The sequence below is a fragment of the Phyllopteryx taeniolatus genome, chromosome 4 (genome assembly GCF_024500385.1).
Source record: "Phyllopteryx taeniolatus isolate TA_2022b chromosome 4, UOR_Ptae_1.2, whole genome shotgun sequence".
Classification (NCBI taxonomy): Eukaryota; Metazoa; Chordata; class Actinopteri; order Syngnathiformes; family Syngnathidae; genus Phyllopteryx; species Phyllopteryx taeniolatus.
The window spans coordinates 14,738,878-14,764,284 of NC_084505.1; the positions used below are offsets into that span (position 1 = coordinate 14,738,878).

The window sequence follows — 25,407 nt, forward strand, 5'->3', positions numbered from 1 at the left end:
ACCATATCTCCACGCATACATATTTATATATCTTTATATATACATACAATATTATAAAATAAATAAATACAGGAAAACATTCTTGGTTTGTGATGTAATGGTTTCTCTCAAAGCGGTTTTTGGTGCAGTCTTTGCCAAACCATTCCTCTCTGGAGTCCATGTTGATGGGATCAAATGTCCACTGAGTTTCCCTGAATGATGCAAAAAGTGGGATGTTTGGGAGGGAGTGTGTGTTTGTCCAGTGTAAAAAAAAAAAAAAAAAAAAGGGGGGGGGGACCAAGGTCTTTGGCCTGAGTGGAAATGACAGCGACTTGTAGTGTGTGCGTGTGTGTGTGTGTGTGTGTGTGTGCTTGGTGGCACAGGAGAGGCTAGGGGCAGGTTTGCATGCAGTCTGTTGTCCTCTTGTCCAAGGTACCGCTATGAAAGTGTCAAATTGTCCCAAAAGGAAGCTCAGTCACAGCACCATCTTAAGAAGGTGTAGTAGAGCAGGCCTGCTGACAGGTGGGCGGTGTTCAGCACGCACCTCCCCCCACCGCCCTTCCATCGGGGGGCTTTACGAACTGACTGAGTGGGTGCAGCATCCTCACTCCGCCCGCCCACGCTCCCTCATGTTCCCTCATCTCTAGCTACACCGCTGCACCGTGTGTCCGTCAGACAGGAAGGTGGAGGGTCTGGGTCTCCGCCGTGCTGGGCGGGGGGCTAGATGGGCCCCTCGTGCGCGCTGTGGTTGCTCCTGCTCATGCCTACGCAATTGTGCTGCTGGTTGAGAAGGTGGGACGCCTCATTGGCCAAAGCTACAGTCACAGCTGGCGCGGTGGTGGCTGTGCTGGTGACCACGGTGGGGGTCTCCACACCATCGCGGAGTTCATTCGGCGTCAGCTCGATCTTGGTGAACTCGCTGTCCGTGGACTGCGGCGTCTTGTCCATGCGCGACGCCATCACAGCGTTCTGGTACTGCTGCCGCGTTACCTAGGCAACAGGAGGAGAGCGCCAACAGGTCACATGTCAGAGCAAGGTTGGGATTGACATATATGTACACACATCCATCCACATCCATCTAAAAATAAAATATACAGACAGGTCAGGTTAAAGTGGTTTGGTTACTAATGCCTAATATTTCGATTTAAATCATTTTAATAGGTAATCAATCGATTGTATCGATACCAGGAAATAACGCATTGGATTTACACGTGGCAGATTTGATGTGGAAGCTTGTATGCGTTTTTTTAGCACTTTTAACGATAATAATTCCTGAACTTCTTTCCTCCAAGCTTCTCCAGTTCAGCGTCTCGCCTGCCATCTGCCAGTGAATTTACAGATTCCTGATGGGCAAGACACAGCAGGTGAGGCTGGGGGACACCACCTCATCCACATGCACCATCAGCACTGGGGCGCCCCAAGGTTGTGTCCTCTCTCCGCTGCTCTTCTCTCTCTACACGAACGACTGCACCTCAACTCCTGAAGTTTGCAGACGACACCACAGCCATCGGCCTCATCAAAGACGGTGACGAGTGTGCGTATCGACCAACATCAACTCCATCCTTAAAAGGGACCAGCAGAGGATGTACTTCCTGCGGCTTCTGAGGAAGCACGGCCTGCCACAGGAGCTGCTGAGGCAGTTCTACAGAGCGGTCATCGAATCAGTCCTGTGTTCTTCCATCACAGTCTGGTTTGGTGCTGCCACAAGAAAGGACAAACTCCAATGGACTGCAATGGACAATCAGGACTGCTGAAAAAATGGTCTGTACCCCCCTACCCACCCTTGAGAACTTGGACCCTGCCAGAACTAAGACAAGAGCATGCAAAATCCTCTTGGACCCTCCACATCCTGATCACCACCTCTTCCAGCTCCTTCCCTCAGGTAGGCGCTATTGAACAATGCAAACTAGAACTAGCAGACATTCCAACAGCTTCTTCCCTCTTGTCATTAGCATCTTAAAAAGTTAACTTAGAATTCCATTGTAACATGCCGCCAATTTTGTCTTGAGATTGTTGTCACATCTCTGTCGGGCCAATTATACATTATTCGTGCACTCACTATAGTAGTCTCGCCACTCTACACTATTTGCATATCTGTTGTTGAACTCATGAGCTTGAGAAGTATCCGCACCATTTGCACAATTGACATTGTTCCAGATTATCGCACTGCTAGTCACTTTAAATTGCTTAAATTTCTTGAAGTCTCTGCGCCATTTGCACAATGGTCACTGTACCAGACTGTATTAGTAATTTCAAACTGCTCTAAATTACTACAGGACTCTGCATCATTTGCACAATTGTCAAAAGAAAACCCAAGTATTGGCATTACCACATCAAGCAGGCATACTCACTCATGACAAATGGTAACTTGGAAATTACCACTATGTCACACATCATGACTAGTGATTGGGTAGTAATAAATATAATTACAACAATACATGTTTTGTGTTCAATTACAATAAGATTTGTATTATTTCTGTGTTGAAAAACAACATCAGAAGTAGCAGGTAAACCTACTGTTAATCCAAACTGAAGAAATGATAATTGTAACTTTATTCAAATAACGTGTGAATGCAGTTGCCATTATTCTTATTATTTGCGGCAGCATGGTGGCGACTGATTATCACATCTGCCTCACAGTTCTGAGGAACTCGGGTGCAAATCTGTTTTCTCCTGTGTGGAGTTTGCACGTTCTCCCCGTGCCTGCGAGGGTTTTCTCCGGGTACTCTGGTTTCCTCCCACGTCCCAAAAACATGCATGATAGGTTGATTGAAGACTCTAAATTGTCCGTAGGTGTGAATGGGAGTACGGATTGTTGGTTGTTTATATGTGCCCTGCGATTGGCTGGTGACCACTTCAGTGTGTACCCCACCTCTTGCCCGAAGATAGCTGGGATAGGCTCCAGCACTCCCGCGACCCTTGTGAGGATAAGCGGCTCAGAAAATGGATGGATGGATTATCGATTGCCATAATGGTTGTTTATTGTTTGTTTATTATATTAATAGTTAATTTCCCATATAACTTTCCAAGAAACAAAGGGAATTTAGGAAATTTCACCTGCACTGTCCTGTAGCCAGGTACACAAACTTAACTGGTTCCGTGACCCCGTTTGTAACCTGACACTTTCTTAACCTGAGGTAATATTTCCCATTGCAATGAATGGAAATGCAATTAATTCGCTCCAGCCCCCAAATTAAATTATACCTACCTTTTTTTTGGTTAAAAAGAAATATAGTGCAATACAGAAATAAGTGAAAACACACCATTTTAAAGAAATAAAACTAAACTAAATATGGAAACAGTTTATTGCTCATTCACTTTAACTAAGGAGGGAAAAGGGGAGGAGGACTACAGCCTTTCATTTTCTTCCATAATAACTCAGGAAAATTCTGATTCAGGTGTTTTTTTTGTTTTGTCTGTTGCTTTTCTATTTCATTGGTGGATTTTGGCACGACAAACCGATCCAGTGAAACTTTTCTTTTTCTTTTCTTTTCTTTTGTTTTTGAAAGCTGTTTGAAAGTGTCTTTTACAATATTAGTGTGGGGTATATTGTAACCGCATCCAGACGTCAAGTGCAATATGATGTATGTATGTGAGTACTCAATATGCACACAAATGGGCAGATCACAACTCAAATTCTTTGATCCTTTGGCGAACTACTCTGTTACAGCAGCAGTTTGCGAGCTACCTATTGGAAAACCGTGCACTCGACGAGCAGATGTCACTTCAACTAAGCAACAGGCACACAGGTCACAGTGTCCGTCCCTTCTACTCACCTTTATAAAATACAGGTCTGAGCACGCTCTGACAGAGTAGTCAGGTACGTAGATCTGCAAGAAGGAGTTAAGTTGATTGTTGCTGCTGCCCAAAGTCGGAGTGATGGCATCTATTCGATCACTCCTGTTCAGAGAGTCTGAGTGGTTCAGTCCAAACGGCCGTGGTGGAGATTTATTCTCTGTGAGGGAAGTTATACAGTATGAATATTACACATACAGTACAGTAAATATATATAATACACTTAACAGTGAGTCATAGATCACCACTGAACAAATACAAATGAAATTGGGTGCCCTTGAGCAAGGCAACAAACACCCTCAGGGTGATATCGATTTTACCTATATGCCAACACAAGGTGTGTCAGAAAGGTTTCAGGACTATTGCTCCAAAAGACATACAGTGGTGCCTTGAGATACCAATTCAATTAGTTCTGTGACCATGCTGGCAACTCAAATTATCTTCCCCCATTGAAATGAATAGAAAAGCCTTTAAATCATTCCAGCCTCCCAAAAACAACACAAGTGTTTGTCATGGTTTTTTTGAAATAGCACTCTATAATATTGAACTTTACAAAAACATAGTAATGACATAATTCAATGGAAAGTGAAGAATTCAACATTTTGTGTATCATGATTCATTATGACACTTCATTGTCACAATGTGCTGCTCCTTACGCTGTGGGCACCTGGGAACAATATAGACCTACCGATATACAGCGCATGAAAAAGCATTTGCCCCTTTCTGTAATTCTTATTTTTTTTGCATAGTTTCCCCACTTTAATGTTTAAGATCATCAAACTAATGTAAATATGAGACAAAGGAAATCCAAGTAAACATGAAATGCAGTTTTAAAATGGTGATTCTATTTACTAAGGAGAAAAAAACTTTTCAAAGTTACCTGGCTCTATGAGACAAAGTAAAAAAAGTAACCCCTAAACTGCTTGGGCCATCCTCAGCAGCAACAACTGAAATCAAGTGTTTTCTTGAACTGGCAATGAGTCTTTCACATCTCTGTGGAGATATTTTGCCCCACTTTTCCTTGCAGAATGTTTTGAATTCAGCAAAATTGGAGGGTTTTCGAGCATGAACAGCCTTTTAAAGGTCATGCCACAGCATTTCAATCAGATTCAAGTCCGGACATTGACTAGGCCACTTCAAAACATTTTTTTGGGGCCATTCATAAATGGAATTGCTGGTTTGTTTTGGATCGTTATCCTGCTGCAGAACCCAAGTTCGCTTCAGTTTGAGGTCACGGAATGATGGCTGAAAATTCTCTTTCAGGTTTTTCTGGTCAAGAGCAGAATTCATGGTTCCATCAATTACAGCAAGTCGTCTAGGTCCTGAAGGAGCAAAGCAGTCCCCAGTGTGATGACACTACCACCACCACGTTTGATCGTTGGTAACAAAACACACACCTTCGATACAGTTCAACTTTAGTTTCATCATTCCATGAAATTGTTTTCCAAAGGTCTTGGGAATCATTCAGATGTTTTTCATCCATCCATCCATTTTCTATACCGCTTTTCCTCACTAGGGTCGCGGGTATGCTGGAGCGTATTCCAGCTAACTGCGGGCAGGAGGTGGGGTAAACCTTGAATTGGTTGCCAGCTAATCGCAGGGCACATATTAACAAACAACCATTCGCACTCACATTCACACCTACGGACAATTTAGAGTCTTCAATTAATGCCACTGTCTCTAATCCGTACATCATGGCTGGCCACACCACTGTTGTATAAACATTGCCCTTCATCCTACCAGAGACTCTTCTGTCACATAACACACCTGACACCTTCCTGACACAATGTAACTCCTTCTGACCTTCTCTGTACTTTTCCATCAACATCCTCAAGGCAAATAATGCATCTGTAGTACTCTTTCTAGGCATGAAACCCTACTGTTGCTCGCAAATACTCACTTCTGTCCTGAGTCTAGCCTCCACTACTCTTTTCCATAACTTCATGGTGTGGCTCATCAACTTTATTCCTCTATAGTTCCCACAGCTCTGCACATCACCTTTGTTCTTAAAAGTGTGAACCATCACACCTTTCCTCCATTCCACAGGCATCTTCTCGCCCGCTAGAATTCTGTTAAATAAGCTGGTCCAAAACATCACAGCCACCTCTCCCAGATGCTTCCATACCTCCACAGGAATGTCATCAGGACCAACTGCCTTTCCATTTTTCATCCTCTTTAATGCATTTCTAACTTCCCTCTTATTAATCATTGCGACTTCCTGGTCCACCACACTTGCCTCTTCTACTCTTCTTTCTCTCTCATTTTCCTCATTCATCAACTCCTCAAAGTATTTTTTTCCATCTGTCCAGCACACTACTGGCACCAGTCAACACATTTCCATCTCTATCCTTAATCACCCTAACCTGCTCCACATCTTTCACATCTCTATCCTTCTATCTGGCCAACCTGTATAGATCCTTTTCTCCTTCTTTAGTGTCCAACCTGGCATACATGTCATCATATGCCTCTTGTTTGGCCTTTGCCACCTCTACCTTTTCCCTACATCGCATCTCAATGTATTGCTTTCGCCTCTCCTCGGTCCTCTCAGTGTCCCAATTCTTCTTAGCTAACCTCTTTCCTTGTATGATTTCTTGTACTATGAGGTTCCACTACCAAGTCTCCTTCTCCCATTTCCTGCCAGAAGATACACAAAGTACTCTCCTGCCTGTCTCTATGATCACCTTGGCTGTAATGGTCCAGTCTTCTGGAAGCTGCCTTTGTCTTCTTAATCTTCCTCCCCACCACCAGAGTAATTTTACACACCACCATCCTATGCTGGCTAGCCACACTCTCCCCTACCACTACCTTACAGTCGGTAACCTCCTTCAGATTACATCGTCTGCACAAAATGTAATACAGCTGCGTGCTTCTATCTCCGCTCTTGTAGGTCACCCTATGTTCCTGCCTCTTCTGGAAAAAAGTGTTCACTACAGTCATTTGCATCCTTTTTGAAAAGTCTACCACCTTCTGTCCCTCCAAGTTCCTTTCCTGGATGCCGGACTTATCCATCACTTCTTCATCACCCCTGTTTTCTTCACCAACATGTCCATTCCAATCTACACCAATCATGACTCTCTCTCTGTCTGGGATGCTCAGAAATACTTTGTCAAGCTCCTTCCAGAATTTCTCTTTCACCTCTAGGTCACATCCTACCTGTGGGGCATAGCTGCTAATCACATTATCTATAGCACCCTCAATTTCAACTTTCAGCCTCATCACTCGATCCGATACTCTTTTCAACTCCAAGACATTCTTAGCTAACTCTTCCTTTAAAATCACCCCTACTCCATTTCTCTTCCCATCTACACCATGGTAATATAATTTAAACCCTGCCCCTCAACTTCTAGCCTTATTGCCTTTTCACCTGTTCTCCTGGACACACAATATATCAACCTTTCTCCTAATTATCTGTCAACCAACTCCTGAGCTTTTCCTGTCATATTCCCAACATTCAAAGTCCCCACATTCAATTCTAGACTCTGTGCTTTCCTCTTCTCTTTCTGCCTAAGAACCCGCTTTCCACCTCTCCTTCGTCTTCGACCCACAGTAGCTGAATTTCCACTGGCACGCTGCAGGTTAACGGTGCAGGGGGTGGACGTTGTTAACCTGGGCCACGACCGATCTGGTATGGAATTCTTTAGATGAACGCTCATATTTGTTTGGGAAAGTTTTAAGCCGGATGCCCTTCCTGACGCAACCCTCTGCATTTATCCGGGCTTGGGACCCGCCTACAGTTTGCACTGGCTTGTGCCCCCCATAGGGCTGCATTTTCTAGTTACGAGTGCTGCGAGCTATCTAATTAGATACATACAAGCCAGCAATTAGATTCGATGGTAAAAAGTTGGAGATACTGTAGATACATGATTTTTTTTTTACACATACCTGTAAGTAATGTCCAAATAAACAAATAAAATTATTATTTATTTTTAAATGAATCCATTGTTGTGTATGACACTGTTTCGCGATTGTGACAAAAAAGATCTGTGAGTCAATTGCATAAAAGAACATTATTATTTTACAGCAAAGATAATAATAATAATAATAATAATAATAATAATATAATGATAAACTATGTTTACATTCTAAGGCATTCAAATTAAAATTGTTATTTATATTGGGGGAAGGTAGTTGCAAGACACTGATGATATTGAAATATACTTTCTACAGTATGTCTTCTTGGACTTGTACCGAGTATTTCATGAGTTGGTGAGCTTCATTGAGGCATTTTGCATGTGCCACCACATAGAAAATACTTTTTCTATTTTTTTTAATTAAACCCAGATTATATTTTCCACTTCTTAAAAAAGCCTAGTGAAAATCACACACAACAAAGTGAAAACAGCTTGGCTAAACTACTATTCTGACTGGAATGTATGTAATCTCACGTTGGAATAAGTCGGTGTCTATGAGACGCACAAATAGCGTTCGTGTGTGTGTGTGTGTGCAGGCATAGCACAGTGGGCCAAAGACCTGGCATGTGAAGTCTTGCAGATTAGTACTCTATTTTCAAAAGGCAGCAGGGGTCAGGTATTTTATTTTTAAAAAAGAAAAAGTATCAAAAATACGTGTGTGTATGAAAGCTACACTAACATCAAAGTGTGGCAATCAGGGCCCCAAATGGAATGAAAAAAATAGCTAAATATATTGACTCAACTACATTTCCAGATACTGGTTGGTCCTTTAAAGTCATGCGTGCAGTCTGTGCTTGACATGCGTGCAGTCTGTGCGACTGAACATATGTGTACGTGCTGCTCTTTGTATGTGTGCACAGTGCTGTCCAGCAGGGGGCTGTAGCTGTAGGTCTTGTTTATGCAGTCAGGGGGTTAAAGGTTAGGGGCGAGGAGGAGAGGGCGGAGTCTGGGGCCTCCAGTCTCCAGCACCATTCAACCCCAATGAATAATGGCTCAAAGGGTGAGGGTGTTAGTCTTTTTCTTTGTACTGTTTTTCTCTGTTTTCATTTTCTTGGTGCATTCAAGTACGAACCAATCCCACCCATCACCATTCGCAAAGTCACTCAAAACAGAAGAAAAATATTCATGCTACTGAACATTGTTGTGCTAAACAAAAAAGTAAGGATTAGCAAGTAGCTGAGAATTTAATGTGAAGATGGTAAGAGCATAGAAAGAAAAGTACACTGTACCTGGTGATCCGGCTAATGAATCGGCCCTATTGACAAATGTTCGAGAAAGGGACAGCGGTACTTTGGGGAGTGCAGAGTAGAGAAAAGAAGGGGAGCAGAGAAGTAAAGAAAGGTAAGACATAATCATACATACAGTACACTGTACATGTAGGCAAAATCAACAGCATTTCTGATTCAACATGTTAAAGGGTATCAGCTGCAATTGGTGAGACTGACTTTGAAAGGGGAATGAAAAGAATCATAAGAATCCAGCTTGACTTGAGAATCACACAGCAGAGGGCCATTTTCACCAGTAGGTGTCTCTCAGTTCCTATCTACCGAGCAAAGTGGTTGTGACAAATTGGGATAGTGAGAAGTTTATGAATGAACTGAGAGGGGTTGAGGGCTTTTTTTTTTTTTTTTTTTTTTTTTTAACTTGACTGACAAAGCTTGGATCACTAACTACAGACTGTTTAAAATAATGTTGCTGATAAGGGTTATTCACATAAAGATGAAATAACGGCAGGTTCTAAAGATTCTTCCATTCTTATTCTTACATTTTCCCATCTTTTTCAAGCAACTGAAACAATTCAAATGAATTTAAAGCTACAAAAAAAAAGACTTGAATCATTGATGACTTCAACAAAGTATAATCAAGACGCATAATCAGAGAGCTCACCTGGGGAGACAGTGAGAGCCATCATCCCGTAGAAGGAGAACGGTCCTGCTTCAAACTTCATCCCCTCTTTTCCTGCCTCCACTTCCACTTTGCCCTGTTTAAGTCAGATTCAGAGATGTATTCAAAACAGAAAAAAGAAGAAAAATCAACATTTTGGTGTGTAACATTGGTTCTGTCTTTTTGCATTCAGTAAAACACAAACCGTTGTGTTGCCATTTTCATCATATTTTGAACAAATTTTCCCATAGAAAACTATGGAAATAGAAAGAAGCCATTTCAGGGTGAAACTGTTGCAATCATAAAACCTTGATTAGCTTTATGGGCAATTTTAAGATGTGTGTAATTGTCCCACAAGTGTAATTTAGTTTTTTACCACTGGTAATATTAAAACGTAAAAACAATAAGTCCTAACTTTAACAATGAATGACTAAGATGTAATGCAAAGGTGATTTGAGGAGGAGATGCACCTCTTACATTTCTTGCTTGTCAAGCAAGTAAAAAAAAAAAAAAACAAATAAAAAAAAATATATATATATATACACACACACACATATACACACACACATATATATATATATATATATATATATACATACACACACACGCCACCACCTGCCGCACGCTCTCTGTTTCGACGACCCGCCAGTACGCCTCAAGGATCCACTTCCGATCCCTTCTCAATAAATCATTGTGCACAAAACCTCTTCAGACGCCGCCTGCTTCTGGGTCCAGTTAAAATCGCATCGTGACATATACAGCGGAACCTCAGTTTTCGTATGCCCTAGTTTTCGTACGATTCTGTTTGAGAATTTTTCGCCGAAATTTTGTCCCCGTTTTTATACATCTGCTTGGTTTTCGTACAATTGAAAATGGTCCAAACACTAAATGCAGCCGTCTGCCCGCATCACTCATAACTTTCTTATATTGAAATGCATTATTAAAGGGAAGACAATTTGAAATTTTGGTCCAGAAGAACATGACGTAGACGCACATGATTTGCTTATGTGGGCCGCATGAAATGGTACGGTGGGCCAGATCTGGCCCCCAGGCCTTGAGTTTGACACCTGTGTTTTACAACATAATAGTTTGAAGTTTAACATCTAATTTTCCCACCTGCATTTGACCTGCACACGTCAATAACTTGGTTTAGCAAAATCAGACCTCTATTTTCGGTCATCAACTCAAACCATTTTCTTCATTAAATTAAATCATCTTTTGTTTTGTGACATTTATATGGCTTGATGCAGCGCGGCGGCACAGCTCTCTAAACCTTGAAACTTCCCGTGAGGGAAAGCTTATCTGCTGTGACGTTAAGACGGACGGGGAAAAACCAGTGGCAGACTGATAGGCCACTTATGAAAACAGTCGCCAAACCACGCACACTGCGTGACAGTTCAGTCGGGTTCAGTGACGTCGCTCGGTGCGCGGCAGCCTTTAGACGCCTTGAATGTGAAAGTGACGCATCATAGCGCTAAAAGAAACGCCTACATCTGTCGGCCAATCAGATGACAGTTACATCACGGCCTTCCTCGGCCTGCGTTTTCGAACCAGGTCGGAGGAGGTTCTGAAAAGCGGTGCCATTGTCCCTGCTCGGCCTCGAAAAAGTGTAATGGAGAAGCGACCACACGGGGCAGAGAGAGGCTGGTTGGGGGTAGAACCGGTTTCCCAGTGTTCCAAGTCCCACTTACCTGCAAAATGAGGATGAAATAGTCCACAGGTCTGTTCCTGTGGAAGAGGTAGTGCTCAGGCGCCCGCTTCCTCTTCTCATCGTATTTCAGTTCCTGGATGACATTTGGGTGCTTCAACAAGCGCAGTAGAATCTTTTCAGACATTTGTGGTGGTGCGAACAGGTCTACCTCTACAGAGACAGAGAACGAGGCTGTGAGAATGACAATTGAACAACGGAATGAACACACAATACAATATTAAAAATTCTGTCCAACTTAAAAATACACTTATATAGAAATACCTGTGCATGTATCCGCAGTAGGCAAAGTGGGGGCGCTGGAGGAGGTCTGGTTCTCATTGTACTATGTGAGACAATAAAGCTGTTTCATGTCTATTCGTCCCTGTTGATCTAACTAGTGTTCTCATTCTTTTATAGTGGGTTTATTTGGGTTATATCTTTGTGGTGTAAAGATAGTAACACTCTTACAAGGACAAAATCTAGGAACAGGCCAAGCTGCAGCCCAGCGAGTAAACCAAACCTCTGATAATAACAAAAAGGATGCTTTAGGAATGGAACTGTGTAGCAACATCAACTCAGTAGTAGAGCTGTGGTTGTCAGCTGGCTACACCACCAGGAACTAACCTTCCTAATAGCCTTTGGAAGAACGTCAAAGCTGCAAGGTCAAAGTTCAAAAGAAAATCCATCTGAAGTTGGAGAAATATGAGTCATGTATTCAGCTGCTTGTTTACCTAATGGAAAAATATTTCAAATTTTACACTAGAAATGTAAACGTGGGAAACCTCGTAGGCTACAAATGCCGAAAGTAATGTCACAGAGCAATTAAGTAAATGTAACCACATTTCTATTCACCCCACTCTCCGCCCAATGGCCCCCAAACTCAAAGCGCATACAGGCACATACTGCGCACACATACAGTATGCGCAAACTTTCCTTGCAGTGAGGAAACACTACGACACACTGGGGGAAATGAAGCAGCAATGTAGTCCACTTGCCTGTTGCTAGGAAACGCAGGGTAGCCAGCAGAAGCTGAGGTGATATTTTAACCTTCATTTCATTGTCGGTAGGCTTGAAGGCCGAGAAATCCTGCTTCCTGTCACGATGGGTGATTTTCTTTTTCGTCTTGTTGTCAGCTGCAGACAGAAAGAGAGAGTTGATGAGAAGACACACGATTATACTTCTACAACAGGAATAAGTCAGTTGTCCCTTGCTCACAGGGTGGTGAAACTTGAGTTACCCAAACTTTTTTCCCTTTTGTGGAAACATACTATAGCTATGGCGTCTTTCTCAGAACTAACAGAGAGCTACAAGAGGCTATGCTGTTAGTTGACCACATTCTTTATCACTTCAAGCCATATCTATGGAACCAAAAAATAAGCAGACATAATCCCCAATGAAACAAATATTGTGTAACTGTTCACGATATTATTTGACAGTACTGAAGCATGTAATAGAAATATAAAAAGTTGAATCTATTCACTTCATGGGCCGCAGCCCAAATATAGCATGTTTTCAATGCGTAACAAATGTTCCTGAGGAGATACAACAAGTCAAAAACACCCACTAAACTCGAGTGGGAAGAGCACATTTCACTGGTTTAAAAAAGGATCACTTTGTGGCATGTGTCAAGTGTCACACAGAGTGTTTTATACCCTGATTGTAAATTTGGGATTGAATTCCTTGCAAAGCATTTTTTGTTTTGTCTTTGGGGTGCATTGCAAGCCGAAAGAGCAAAAAGCTATAAGGTGAAGAGATGTTTGATGTACCATATGGCTCATGCACATGAATGATTAGAATATTTTCAAATTATATTTAAGACTGTGAAATGTGACATGCTTCCTGTCAGTGTCAGCCTCACAGCACACCCAGGAAGGTGGGGGGTTGATGTATTTGGTCACCCGTTCATTAAACGTACACACAACATTAAGATTTTCAAACAGGTATGCCACGGTGGGAAATTGGTAAATTAAACACATGGCTTGGCTTTAGAAGAGTTGAGATGGCGAGTATGGGCATTTTTATATACTGTATGTGACGGTGTCCTTCCACTCATGCATTTTTCAGGTGCAGGTCTCTTAAATGCCAGCTGAACCAACTGGGCCTTTTATTTTATGGAATATTGTGTACCAGTGGTCTGAAAACACATTTCTTAGGGTGTAGAATGAATTCTCGCATATTGCCGTGGAGGCGCCAAATGTTCGGCCAAGTTTAAAACAATCGGCTCACTTAACATTTTAAGTATGTGGTACTTTGACAGGATTTGACATAAACATTTGCAGATGCTAAACACAATTTGTCTTGTTTCTATTTCGTTTTGATTTGTTCTCAAATCCTTATCTAAGTGTTAGTGGCATAAATAAACAGATGTACACATAGGTTAAAAATATATAAAATTTGGCACAGTAACTGGTCGACACTGCTTCCTGTTGAAGCTGAAAACACCATTTTACTGCTGGAACATGCTCCATTTACTCCTCAAGTATAGTGTCACCATATCTTGGTTTTAATTTGCACTTGCAAGCACAACTTCATAAATCAATCAATTACAGCCAAAAGTAAGAATTCTTGATGCCCACATATGGCTATCTTTATGTCAAAGAAACATGCACACAAATGACTTTAAACTAAGAAGAGAATTAACATTTAAGACAATAACACAGTACGAACATGCGCAGGTCAAAACCACAGCAAAGATATGTTAAATGGGGCAACAGCCAAATTGGGAGAAACGAAGAAAAATTGAAGCCAATTTTATTCATTAAACTGTCATAACATCTGTAACTGGACCTTTGCAAAACTGTTCAACGCAGGCCACAAGATGCAATGACAATGATCATTAGATTGCAGTTGTTCACAATATTGTTGTTGTTGCTGAGTTACAATCATATTGATAACACATAATGCATATGTTCTGTGAACTTTAAGAGGGAATAAATCTCAATATAAGGCATACTTTATCACTGCTACGAGTTACTATTGGTTTTGATACAGAATTCTCTGTGGGTTTCAGTATTACTCATGGCAATGTGACCCATTTTAATCCAGACATACAGATTGCATTCTTGTGTTGTGATATATTTTACATCGTTTTGTAATATTTGGACCAACCTATATTGTGATTTCAATATCACATAAAGCTTGGACCGCAACTAAAGTTAAGCTGGTATGAACTTTAAGAGGGAAACCTACTGTACAAGTCTGTCTCGTCCAGGATCTCTGACTTGATGATTTCCTCAATAATGTCCTCCAGGGTGACAATACCGAGAACCTCGTAGAAAGGGTCTCCCTCACCCTCATTGTTGACCCTCTGAACTATGGCCAGATGGGATTTTCCTAGCAAATCATACATGCACACACAGAAACACAAACACAAAGGGAAGTTATAAAGTTAGGGTCATATTATGTTTGTGAGTGCAATACAGGTCAAGGGGTAATGGTATTCTGCTGGGAGTTGGGAGGGGGAACTTAAAAGGGAACAAACGGACTGGGACATCCCTCTTTCAGTCACTTTTGACATGTCAGATAGGCATATGTTTAAATTAGACAACTGAAAACTATACAATAACTGTATGCAACCTGAGAAAAGGCTAGTGTGACAGCAGTGTCTCTGACTCCGATTCACAGCAGGTGACCAAAGCAACATTTGATTTCTGCATTAGTTACGCCCCCTTTCCACTGCATAGTACCAGCTCAGCTCAACTCACCAGTCTGAAGTGGTCAGTTTACCAAATCAAAATAGTACTACCTCTGTACTCTGTCTCTAACTGTGGAGAATTCTTTACATCATGACAAAATACGGAGACCAAGTCAAGACCAAGGGCTCTATTTTCGTGAACGGTGTAAATCCTGCATGGCAAGCAAGCGCAACTGTGCGCCAAAGACGGGTTAGACCGCTGTTGGTAATTTCATAGACCAGCAGAAGCCGGCGGATCAGAGAGTGGGCGGGCTGCGCCACAGTGGGAGTGTTTACAGCCGACTTCAGCCGCCGCCAATCAAAGCGGATCCACTTATTCTCGACAGAGACATGGATCCATTCTCAGGACGATGCATAACCGCAGCAATCCATGCACGACTCGAGCATTGTCACTGCTCTGTCTGCTACAGACAATCCGGGTACCCTTATTAAATACAGAATGAGCTGGTGATAACCGCTGGTGACCATCCAGCTCAGTATCTGTCTGCCTGCACCTAGATTAAATTCACTAAAATTGTGTTAGACCAGTCTACCTTGCGCCAGGACTTAGACGTGGTCTGAGCAAGTGTAAGTTTAGATCAACTTTCGTCCACCAAATTGTCATTCTGCCAGATGCATCTGCAAGGACACTCGCTGCGCCAAAGTGCCCATCTTGGCCCAGACTGATCTGCCAAATTGGCAAACATGTACAGCGAGCCTTGCGCTTGCACAAAAATCAGGATCCGCCGGCATTTGAGCCCTGCCACAGATGTGCTGTCAATAAAAACAGAGCCCCGAGACTTTATGGAGTTTGGACCAAGTTAAGACCAAGACAGAGGCAATGTCTGACTGAGTCAAGAACAAGACCAGGTAAGGCTTGTATCATATAGGAAAATGTAAGGAAAATGGTATGAATACATTCACACGGTAGTTTCAGGATCTGAACATGATCTTAAACACTTTCTAAATTATTTCTCTGGAATGGTTTAAAAAGGGGTGACACGTGATATATATGATGAAATAAACTAAATGCAGAAGCAACTCTCTACATAAATCCAAGCTCACCACAAAGTAAAAACATAAAGCAACTTGGATAGATTCCGAGACAAACCCGTCTAATCCAAGTTACCAAGACCAGTATCGTATAGTACAGTAATAGTAAGCGTCACAATGTGCGTTTAATGTGGCCATTTCCATCTGTGTATCGTCTGCAATGTTACAATGATGCAGTAATGACCAGCAATGGTTTACTGCCCCCTTTCCACAGTACATTACGTACTCATTTTGGCACAGCTCTACTCACGATTGGCACTTTCCATTGGCAAAACCAGGTAATGCAAGGTACTTCTTTTAGTACCTGCCAATATACCATCCACTTTGTGCAGTGGAGTATGATGCTACCACCATGATGCTTGACAGTTGTTACTGTGTTCTTAGGTATGAAAACCTCCTCCAATCATACTTCTTATCATTGTGGCTTAATACCTCAATCTTTGTCTCATGTGATCATGTGTCCATGATGGCAGTCACAAATTTCAGTCAAGTTTGAAGGTCAATTTCAGAGCAGGGGCTTCTTTCTTGGTCGGCACCCTCTCAGTCCACGATGATGTTTAACTCCCTTCACTCTGGACAGTAACACAGATGTTCCAGCAGTTTCCAGGTCATGGTAGGCTTGTGCCTCGGTGATTCCTGGGTTGTTTGAGAACATCCGAACCTAAAAGGAAGGAGGACTTGCTCCAAATTCAAATTCACTTCAAATCTAGATGGCTGAAATGTGAAAAAAGATGGATCTTCTAAAAGGGCGTTGATTCTAAACACGTCAAAACTGGTTTTTGAATGAAAAAAGGCGACTTGTATTAAGCTTTTGGCCTTCCCAAAGCCCTGACCTCAACCAAATTGAACATTAACTATGCTAGAAAACTGTGCGCATGCCAGGAACCCAACTCATTTAAAAAAAAACGACTAAATCTGCTAAGAAGAATGCTCAATTATGCAGTCAGAATTATGCTAGAAGCTTAATGATGAAAGTTAACATTTAATCAAATATCAATGCGATGTATGTATGTAGGTCTTGTTCATATAATATTATCAATAACAGTAAAGACATACCCCACTGAATTTCAATCTGAAAATCTATAAATTTTATTGATATGAGCATTTAAATAATTGAGTTATCGTTCAAAAGGTAATAATTGTCTGTATGAAAAAAAGATGATTTAATGTAATATTTTTTTCCACTTTTAATGACAAAACATTTTTTCCCGTTACGTGTCCCAAATGATATTTCATGATTTGCAACATGTTTTCTTTAGATGCTCATTAAACTTTTTGATATATAGGATTTTTCGCCTATTGCTTAATATAACTTTTTTTTCATGAAAACTAACACAAACGCGTGTTAGTGTCTTACGAGTTCCTTTTTCTTGGTTCTTTTAAAAAAGGTCCTTCTATGTCACTCAAGCTGTCTTTACCGTTAATGCCACTGCAAGGAGGCTCGTGATGTTGTTGCAATACACCTGAGGGATCTGTGATCTGAAGTGGTAGGATGTGGCAGCGACTTGCATTCACACAATAGCAGAAAGCAAAATAGATGGTGTTATTTCTGAGATATGTATGAATTTGTGTCAGAACAATTGCAAGTCTTTAACATTATTATGAATGCATTAAGACATGAGCGTAATGGGTTTAATGAGTAATTACGATCACTTATGCACTTATATCTGCAGAGTTTGAAGGGCAACTCGTGTAAATTGTGCAACTCACATGGTTACTATGAAGCTGTTTACCGTTATGCAAGAGGTGTATTTCAGTGGGCCCCCACCATTTGTTCTATCAATGGGTTCTATCAACAACCTGTGGCAAAATTTAGGTTATCATTGTTTATGAATTTTCGCATACAACTTTAAGAAATGTTCAGATTGCATTTGCATTAGACTGCCATGAAATTAGTGAATTTATTATTATTATGGCCTAAAATGTTTACTTATCAATGACCTTTTTAAAATGAGACTTTAATAATTTACCGTTATTAATCAAGTTACATGAAAATTAGTTACAGATGCATAGATCATTTTAGACTTGACACTATGTGAGTCCCGTGATGCACGTGTCATGGAAACAATGAGTCCTAACCTGGGAACAATGAGTCCTTGCACCTTATCATGGAATAGAGATACAGTAATCCTCTGCTACATCGCGGTTCTTGCTTCACAGTCCCGCTATATTGCAGATTTTTATTACAGTTGTTACTCTTTAATCTTTTATACTGTCTGTACAATATGTTTGTGTTATCTATTGCTCTTGCTCTCGCTACATTACATTAGGCCTGCCACAATAACACATTTTTTAGAACAATATATTTTCCCAAAAACTTTCAAGATAAACGATAGTATCATTGATGTTTTTCTATGCCACTGATATAATGATATTAGAGCATAATAAAGAGTTGTACACATCTTACAAATTCTGCCCCGGTTATCAAACATATGAGCAGAAGTGTGTAATATTCTCTCATTTACTAAAATAAAAGTAGGGCTGCATTTCACAATAAGAGCAGGTAAATAAAAAGAGAAAGTTGCGTGTTCAAATAAAGTGCTAAACCTGGGAAAAGTGCTAAATCTGAGTTTCCCCTTTGATGTTTGGCATCTTGACACAACAGTGAAGTCTCAAACAATTTTACATATTTTAATTTAACAAATCTTGACTGAACCGTTTTAGAGGTTATGTGTGTGTGTGTTCAACAAAAAAAAAGGCGTTTCACATTTTATAAGCATTTTTAATAAGCGCTCCCAGTGGGATCTTCCCACTGAGATGTACAAACAAAAATGACTCTGCCTGTTCCATTTTAAGCACCATTTGTTCCAAATGTTCTCTTCCTTTGTCTGTCATTTTCTGATCTTTCTACATCTTTAACTCAACTTATAGGGTCTCTCTCTCTCTGTCCGCAATCTGATTTCAATAAATACCACCTGCGATGCAGATTTGATTGGCTGAAAGGGTGGCGGAACTCACATGTGATTGCTCGATACAGTTTATCACTACCGTATAGCCTGAAATATGTTGCGCCACTTAAAATAGAAGCACCCTATATGTCTTGAATCATAACCTTTCTTTTTTGGCTATGGTGTGGGTCCGTTTGGGACCGCTTCTGGGTCCTGACGCAGACCGCGAATTAGTGACCTCTGTTTTAAACGATGTCGCAACAATCGAGTGAGCCAGAGTGAGCTGCTTAGCCTGTAGCACTCTAGCTAGTTAGCTCACAGACTTGCGAACGGAATAAATAGTTAACCTTCCCTAAAATGTCCCAGTTGTTGGCACCTACAAAGTCAAAGCCATTCTGCCAGCGGCTCACTGCGCCGTGAGCAACGCGACGGGTGTTACCACAACAATGAAAATTTATCAAGTCTGGAAAAAGAGTCTTGTGCCTATTGTATTTATGAAACGATAACCCACCCTAGTGTTCTTTTGATTGGCTAGCACCAAGACAAGACTCGTACCTTAGTGGATAAAGATTCTCTGAAGCACCTCAGCAACACACACACACGTTTTTTATTTCTTTAAGGAGCAGTTTTGTGAATCAGTTTTTTAATTTGAGGAGCAACTTTCTAATTTTGAGGAGCAATTTTTTTGCAGCTTAATCGCACAGGGACCGACCGGATGTAAATATTTTATGAAACAATAAAAATATGACAATATAATGGGGGAGTTAAATGGAGGGCTGCAGCTAACAAATATTTTAGTACTTGAGTATCCTACTGAAAATTCTATGAAACAATTGATTATTTGGATAAACTATATTTTCCTTGGTTATGAGCAATTTTGAATACAAAAGAGAAAATAAGACCTTTCACTTAATAACGTATGGCTAATTTGTTTCTGATTGGCTGGCGACCAGTTCAAGGTGTACCCCGCGTCCCGCCCGAAGATAGCTGCGCAGGCCGCAGGACTAACTTTATGTTAGTAAAGTAGAATAACGTTAAGCTTACTGATTTGCACTATGTTAACTTCACCTCTGTCTCTCTGGTCCCGCGACGCGGCGTCATACTCAGGGGAGAGAAAGGAAGAACTCTCCTTGCATTACACTATGAAATGCCACCACATTTTCATTTTCACCATTTGTCTTTTTTCTCTCTCTTCTCAATTCGGTGTCACATTTTGCAACCGCTGCCTTCCCGCTCCTTAATCGAACACTTCACTTCCGTGTCCACGCATCGGTGACGTAAGCGCATTCTCGACTGTCTCCATGGTAAACCTGATTTGCAGTTTTGCTTTTCAATGTGTTTTTTGATGCATAAAATGCAAATTTTGACCTGCAAACTGCGAAGCGAGACCGCTTAATTCGATACATTCGCATACATACCTAGGTAAGCAATGTTGTGTGTGAGTGGACGCAGATTCACCATGGCTTTTGTGTCCCGGACGGACATCAAATGAGATCCCTGCTATGTACTCTATATGTGACTCGGTGAATAATTTCATTAGTTTTGTAAATATTTGTGTGGATATGAGAAAATCCATCCATTTTCTGAGCCGCTTCTCCTCACAAGGGTCGCGGGCGTGCTGGAGCCTATCCCAGCTATCATCGGGCAGGAGGCGGGGTACACCCTGAACTGGTTGCCAGCCAATCGCAGGGCACATACAAACAAACAACCATTCGCACTCACATTCACACCTACGGGCAATTTAGAGTCTCCAATTCATGCATGTTTTTGGGATGTGGGAGGAAACCGGAGTGCCCGGAGAAAACCCACGCAGGCACGGGGAGAACATGCAAACTCCACACAGGCGGGGCCGGGGATTGAACCCGGGTCTTCAGAACTGTGAGGCTGACGCTCTAACCAGTCGGCCACGGTGCCGCCAACAATGGGCATTTTTGAGCAAAAAGAACAAGACACTGTGGTCCAAGTGGTCTTAAAAGACCCAGGCCTACAACAAGTGACAGCCAAAGAAAGTCATACGCTCCTGAATGTCATCATTTTGGTGCCTTAATCCCCTTTCCTCTGCATCTGTGTTCCCAAGACTCTCCTGTGTGCCACCCAGGGGGAAAAAAAGAGAAACTAACTGCAGTGAAGACTGTCAAGCATAATGCTAACAAATTCTTGCCTTTTCTCAGCTTGTGATCATTTAAAAGGAATTTTCCACATGCCCTGGCTAATATTAGCCCCCTTCAAAATGAAGTTTCCATTCCACCCCAGCGATATTCTCACCAAGCAAAGGAACAGAAGAAGGCGAAGCCTCCACTGTGTGATCAGATTGTCTCAGAATGGGTCGTTTGCATGCAGCTACCTGGGTGTAAATAACGGAGGGTGTCAAATGTGTTTGTGTGTACCTAGGCATGTGTGAGTGTGTACAATTTGTGTGCATCTCTGTGTGTTTATTTCAATGACACCACAGGTACATCACTCAGAGCATGACTAAGAGTGGTTGTGGCTAATGCAGCTTTTGTACAGAGAGAGAGTACGTCGAGCCTCATCACTGAGACTTTTATTGCACTGCAGCATTCTGCTTCCACACAACACCATGACAGCACACTAATTTGCAGTGCACTGAACCTGGCAGTCTGAATACATCAAAACCATGTGCATCCAGTCCAGCGTTGATGCTTTGAATAAACACTCGGGTAACTAACGTATGAAGCCATTACAGAATAATTCCTGGTGAAAACATCCATCAGCCATCAATTTTTTACCGCTTATTCGAGGTCGGGTCACGGGGGCAGTAGCTTTAGCAGGGAGGCCCAGACTTCCCTCTCCCCAGCCACTTCATCCAGCTCTTCCGGGGGGATCCCAAGGCGTTCCCAGGCCAGCCGAAAGACGTAGTCTCTCCAGCGTGTCCTGGGTCTTCCCCGGGGTCTCCTCCCGGTGGGGCGTGCCCGGAACACCTCACCAGGGAGGCGTCCGGGAGGCATCCGAATCAGATGCCCCAACCACCTCATCTGGCTCCTCTCGATGTGGAGGAGCAGCGGCTCTACTGACCGAGCTTTTCACCCTATCTCTAAGGGAGAGCCCGGACACCCTGCGGAGGAAACTCATTTCGGCCGCTTGTATCCGGGATCTTGTTCTTTCGGTCACGACTCACAGTTCGTGACCGTAGGTGAGGGTAGGAACGTAGATCAATCGGTAAATTGAGAGCTTCGCCTTTCGGCTTAGCTCCTTCTTTACCACAACGGACCGATACAAAGAAGGTGAAGCAGTAGTAAGAAGCGGTTGAGAAATTAATAAATAAATAAATTATTAAGCTAACAGAGGTACACACACAAACAATATCCATGACGTCTTAAGAATGTTGCTTTATCACCAAGGTTTAACGAGGACAAACAGAAATGGCGCCTCATTGGGTTAAAGCAATCAAGCACCATAAGTCTTTGAGCATGCAATTAGTCTAAATCGCGCTGGGAGGGAATTGCAAATCGAGGGGGCCAGCAGATCAATGCATAACCCCCCACACACACACACAAACACACACACACACACACAGACACTTTAATGGCATGGACTCCATCAAATTTACTAACAAATATTGGTTTTAACATCCAATTTCAAAATTTGCCATTACACTTAAACAATACTAAAATATGACAGCAGTGGGAAGGAATTTAAATTTGCAGCATTCAGGATGTTTTACACTGGCTCAAAATGAATTTCAAGCAAGAGCTTTGCAAAGACCTTTAGAACAAATATTTTTAAGCTATTTTCATATAATCACATTGTTAAGAAGCCCCTGGTACTTTATGCACTGTATATGTATATATATATATATATATATATACTGTATAGGAGTGACAGGTTCAGTTTTACATGAAAAGGAGACACTACCAAACAAAATGTCAACTTAACTCTCAATTTTCTGTCACAAACTGACGTTTGACCTCTGACTCTGACTGATTTTTTAGGACAATATAATTTCCCTAGAATTATCACGACAAATGGTAGTACCATTGTTTTTTTACATTTTTATGCAATTGATATAATGGTAGAGCATAGTAATTCAAGTACATCCTTTGAACAATTAACTTTTAATTCCAAATAATATTCAACATTGGCCTTGAAATGCTGAAAAATAAATAAAATATCTTAAATAAAAAATAAAAATAAAACAGACTCAGGCTCTGTTCACAAAATTGTACTTAAAAAATATTAAACATTTGGCATGAAGGTATAGAGCATATATGTCAAACTCAGGCCCGGGGGCCAAATTTGTCCCACGATGTTGTCGTGTGCGGAGCAACGTGGCAGTAACAAAGAATATAACATAATTGAATTACTAATGTTTATGTTAATGCCCTTTATCAACTCCTCGGCAGGGACTGTTAATAGTTTGAAGTTTGGATTTTTATTGTTTATTGTTTATAATATTAAAGTTTGTTTATTCCAGATTCAGTGTTGAAGCAAAGTTTGTTGTCATATGATAAACTTTAACGCTAAATTTCTGGACAGAAGGGAAACATGCACATCGTAGTGATTTTTCATTGAATATTGTGTTTGGCCCGCGACATTGTCCCAACTTTTTATTTTGGCCCACTGTGAATTTGAGTTTGACACCTCTGGTATAGAGTCATTAACCCACTAAAAAGGCCCAAAGAAATTCTTGTAAATTTGACACTCGACAGAAGTGTTTTATAAAAGTCTGCCAAATTTGAATGAATAAAAAATTACCAGGTATGAAAAATAAGGCTCTGAAATCATGACAAATAAGGCCTGCCCTCGAGCTGCAAGACTGTGTGTGCGTGACCGCTGACGGCGCTGGCACTTCACCTGTCAATCAAATATGTTCACTATAGTCAACTACTGGCTGAATAACGTGTGCCGCTGCGGTTATGGCTAATAAACAGTTAACTATCTTGTGTGTGTGCGTGTGTGTGTGTATGTTATGTGGGGACTTATGGGGCGAGAGATGTCTCAAAATTATTTGCACGTGTTTTTCAAATCCATAAATATACCCGCGATTCACGTTTTACAATCCACAAATATATCCACGATTTCCACGTGTGTTTTAATGTTGTGTGTGCATTTATCATGACTTCTCATTTGTAAATATTCAATTTTGCTTGTGAATTGTTGAAGGTGCGTTTGTTGATCAGCAGGCACGCATTTTCAACTTGAGAGGATTCACACGTGTAGGAAGGCCCTCCTTCCATCCGCGGCAGTGTTGCTATCTCCGTTGATGACTTGACTGCAAGTCATTTTTATAGGAATCCAACAGTTTATGGTCCAACCCTGCTGAAATCCCCTGTAAATTGACCATGGCTGAACAAGACGGACAACCAGAAGCCCCATCATTAGCGAGTAATGAGAGAGCATTAATTGGAGACTCTCAATTGTCCGTAGGTGTGACTGTGAATGGTTGTTTGTTTGTATGTGCCCTGCTATTGGCTGGCAACCAGTTCAGGGTGTACCCCGCCTCCTGCCCGCGGACAGCTGGGATGGGCTCCAGCACGCCCGCGACCCTAGTGAGGAGAAGTGGCTCAGAAAATGGATGGATGGATGGATGGATATATATATTCACACACACACACTCTCAACGGAGACAGCAACACTGCCACCTAGCGGATGGAGGGAGGAAATTCCCACACGTGTGATTTTTTTCAACTTGAAACTGCGTTACATTTGTCTCAAAAATAAATGCACGTGCAAACGCACCAATAATTCACAAGCAAAACAGAATATTTGAAATCTGAAAATCGGATGATTTGTTCCAGAGAAATTCAGATTTTTGTGTCGGAAAATATTGCCTTTTTGGATAATGTTTTTGTGTGTTATTGCTGATAGAAATTCTTGGAAATAAAAAAGCCTTTAAATTACAGTAAAACAGTATAACTTCATTATTTCTCAACATATCTCCTCGACCCTTTTGTTTCGTCTGCTACTCTGGGAATCTCTTCCTTGATTGGCTGACAAATTTCAGTTAAAAACATACACCAATAAACTCATACACCGAGAGCTTCTCCAAGTTGACGCGTCAAAATTACCGTGACATTTCAAACGGCACCACTTGCCCTAAAAACTCGACTTAAATAGCGCAATAGAACATTGGTGAGAAGAGCAGTGCGGGAAGTAAGTCATGTAGTTTAGTAATCAATCGTTTTTTTCCCTGACTTTATTTGTTATGGAGGATTCTAGAGCTGTTTGAAGTGGGTTTTTTTAGAAAATTCCACAAAGATGCGGGCCACTTCTCATGTTGCTACTGTTGGCAACAGCCTACACAGACACATACGTGAGGCAAAACTGAATGGGAATGTCAGTTTAAAAAATAGCTGCTTTTTCAAAGACTGTCCCATGGGCACAAAACACAAACATTTCCCATTTACAGTGGAAACTCTAATGTTGACTCGACCAGAGGGTGTGTTCCAACTATAGGGGGATCACACTCCTCAGCCTGACTGGCAATGTCTATTCAGGGTTTCTCGAGAGGAGGGTTCATCAGGAAGTCGAATTTCAGATTCAGGAGGAGCAGTGTGGTTTTCGTCCTGGCCGTGG

At 41.5% G+C, this 25,407-nt stretch overlaps 1 protein-coding gene across 2 annotated transcripts in view; it reads right to left on the bottom strand.

The window, feature by feature from the left end:
- Window positions 1-272: 272 nt before the first annotated feature.
- cnnm2b (cyclin and CBS domain divalent metal cation transport mediator 2b) overlaps window positions 273-25,407 on the bottom strand; it is a 65,411-nt gene continuing 40,276 nt past the window's right edge. The window contains exons 2-8 of one of the 2 annotated variants that reach the window (XM_061769797.1): window positions 14,449-14,592; window positions 12,255-12,392; window positions 11,261-11,430; window positions 9,573-9,666; window positions 8,915-8,974; window positions 3,756-3,934; window positions 273-969 (exon numbers count right to left, since the gene is read on the bottom strand). In XM_061769797.1, coding sequence (XP_061625781.1) covers window positions 700-969; window positions 3,756-3,934; window positions 8,915-8,974; window positions 9,573-9,666; window positions 11,261-11,430; window positions 12,255-12,392; window positions 14,449-14,592 — 1,055 coding nt within the window. In that variant the 3' untranslated portion in view covers window positions 273-699. The remainder of the gene's footprint in view (window positions 970-3,755; window positions 3,935-8,914; window positions 8,975-9,572; window positions 9,667-11,260; window positions 11,431-12,254; window positions 12,393-14,448; window positions 14,593-25,407) is intronic. The other variant, XM_061769798.1, reaches the window with a different exon arrangement.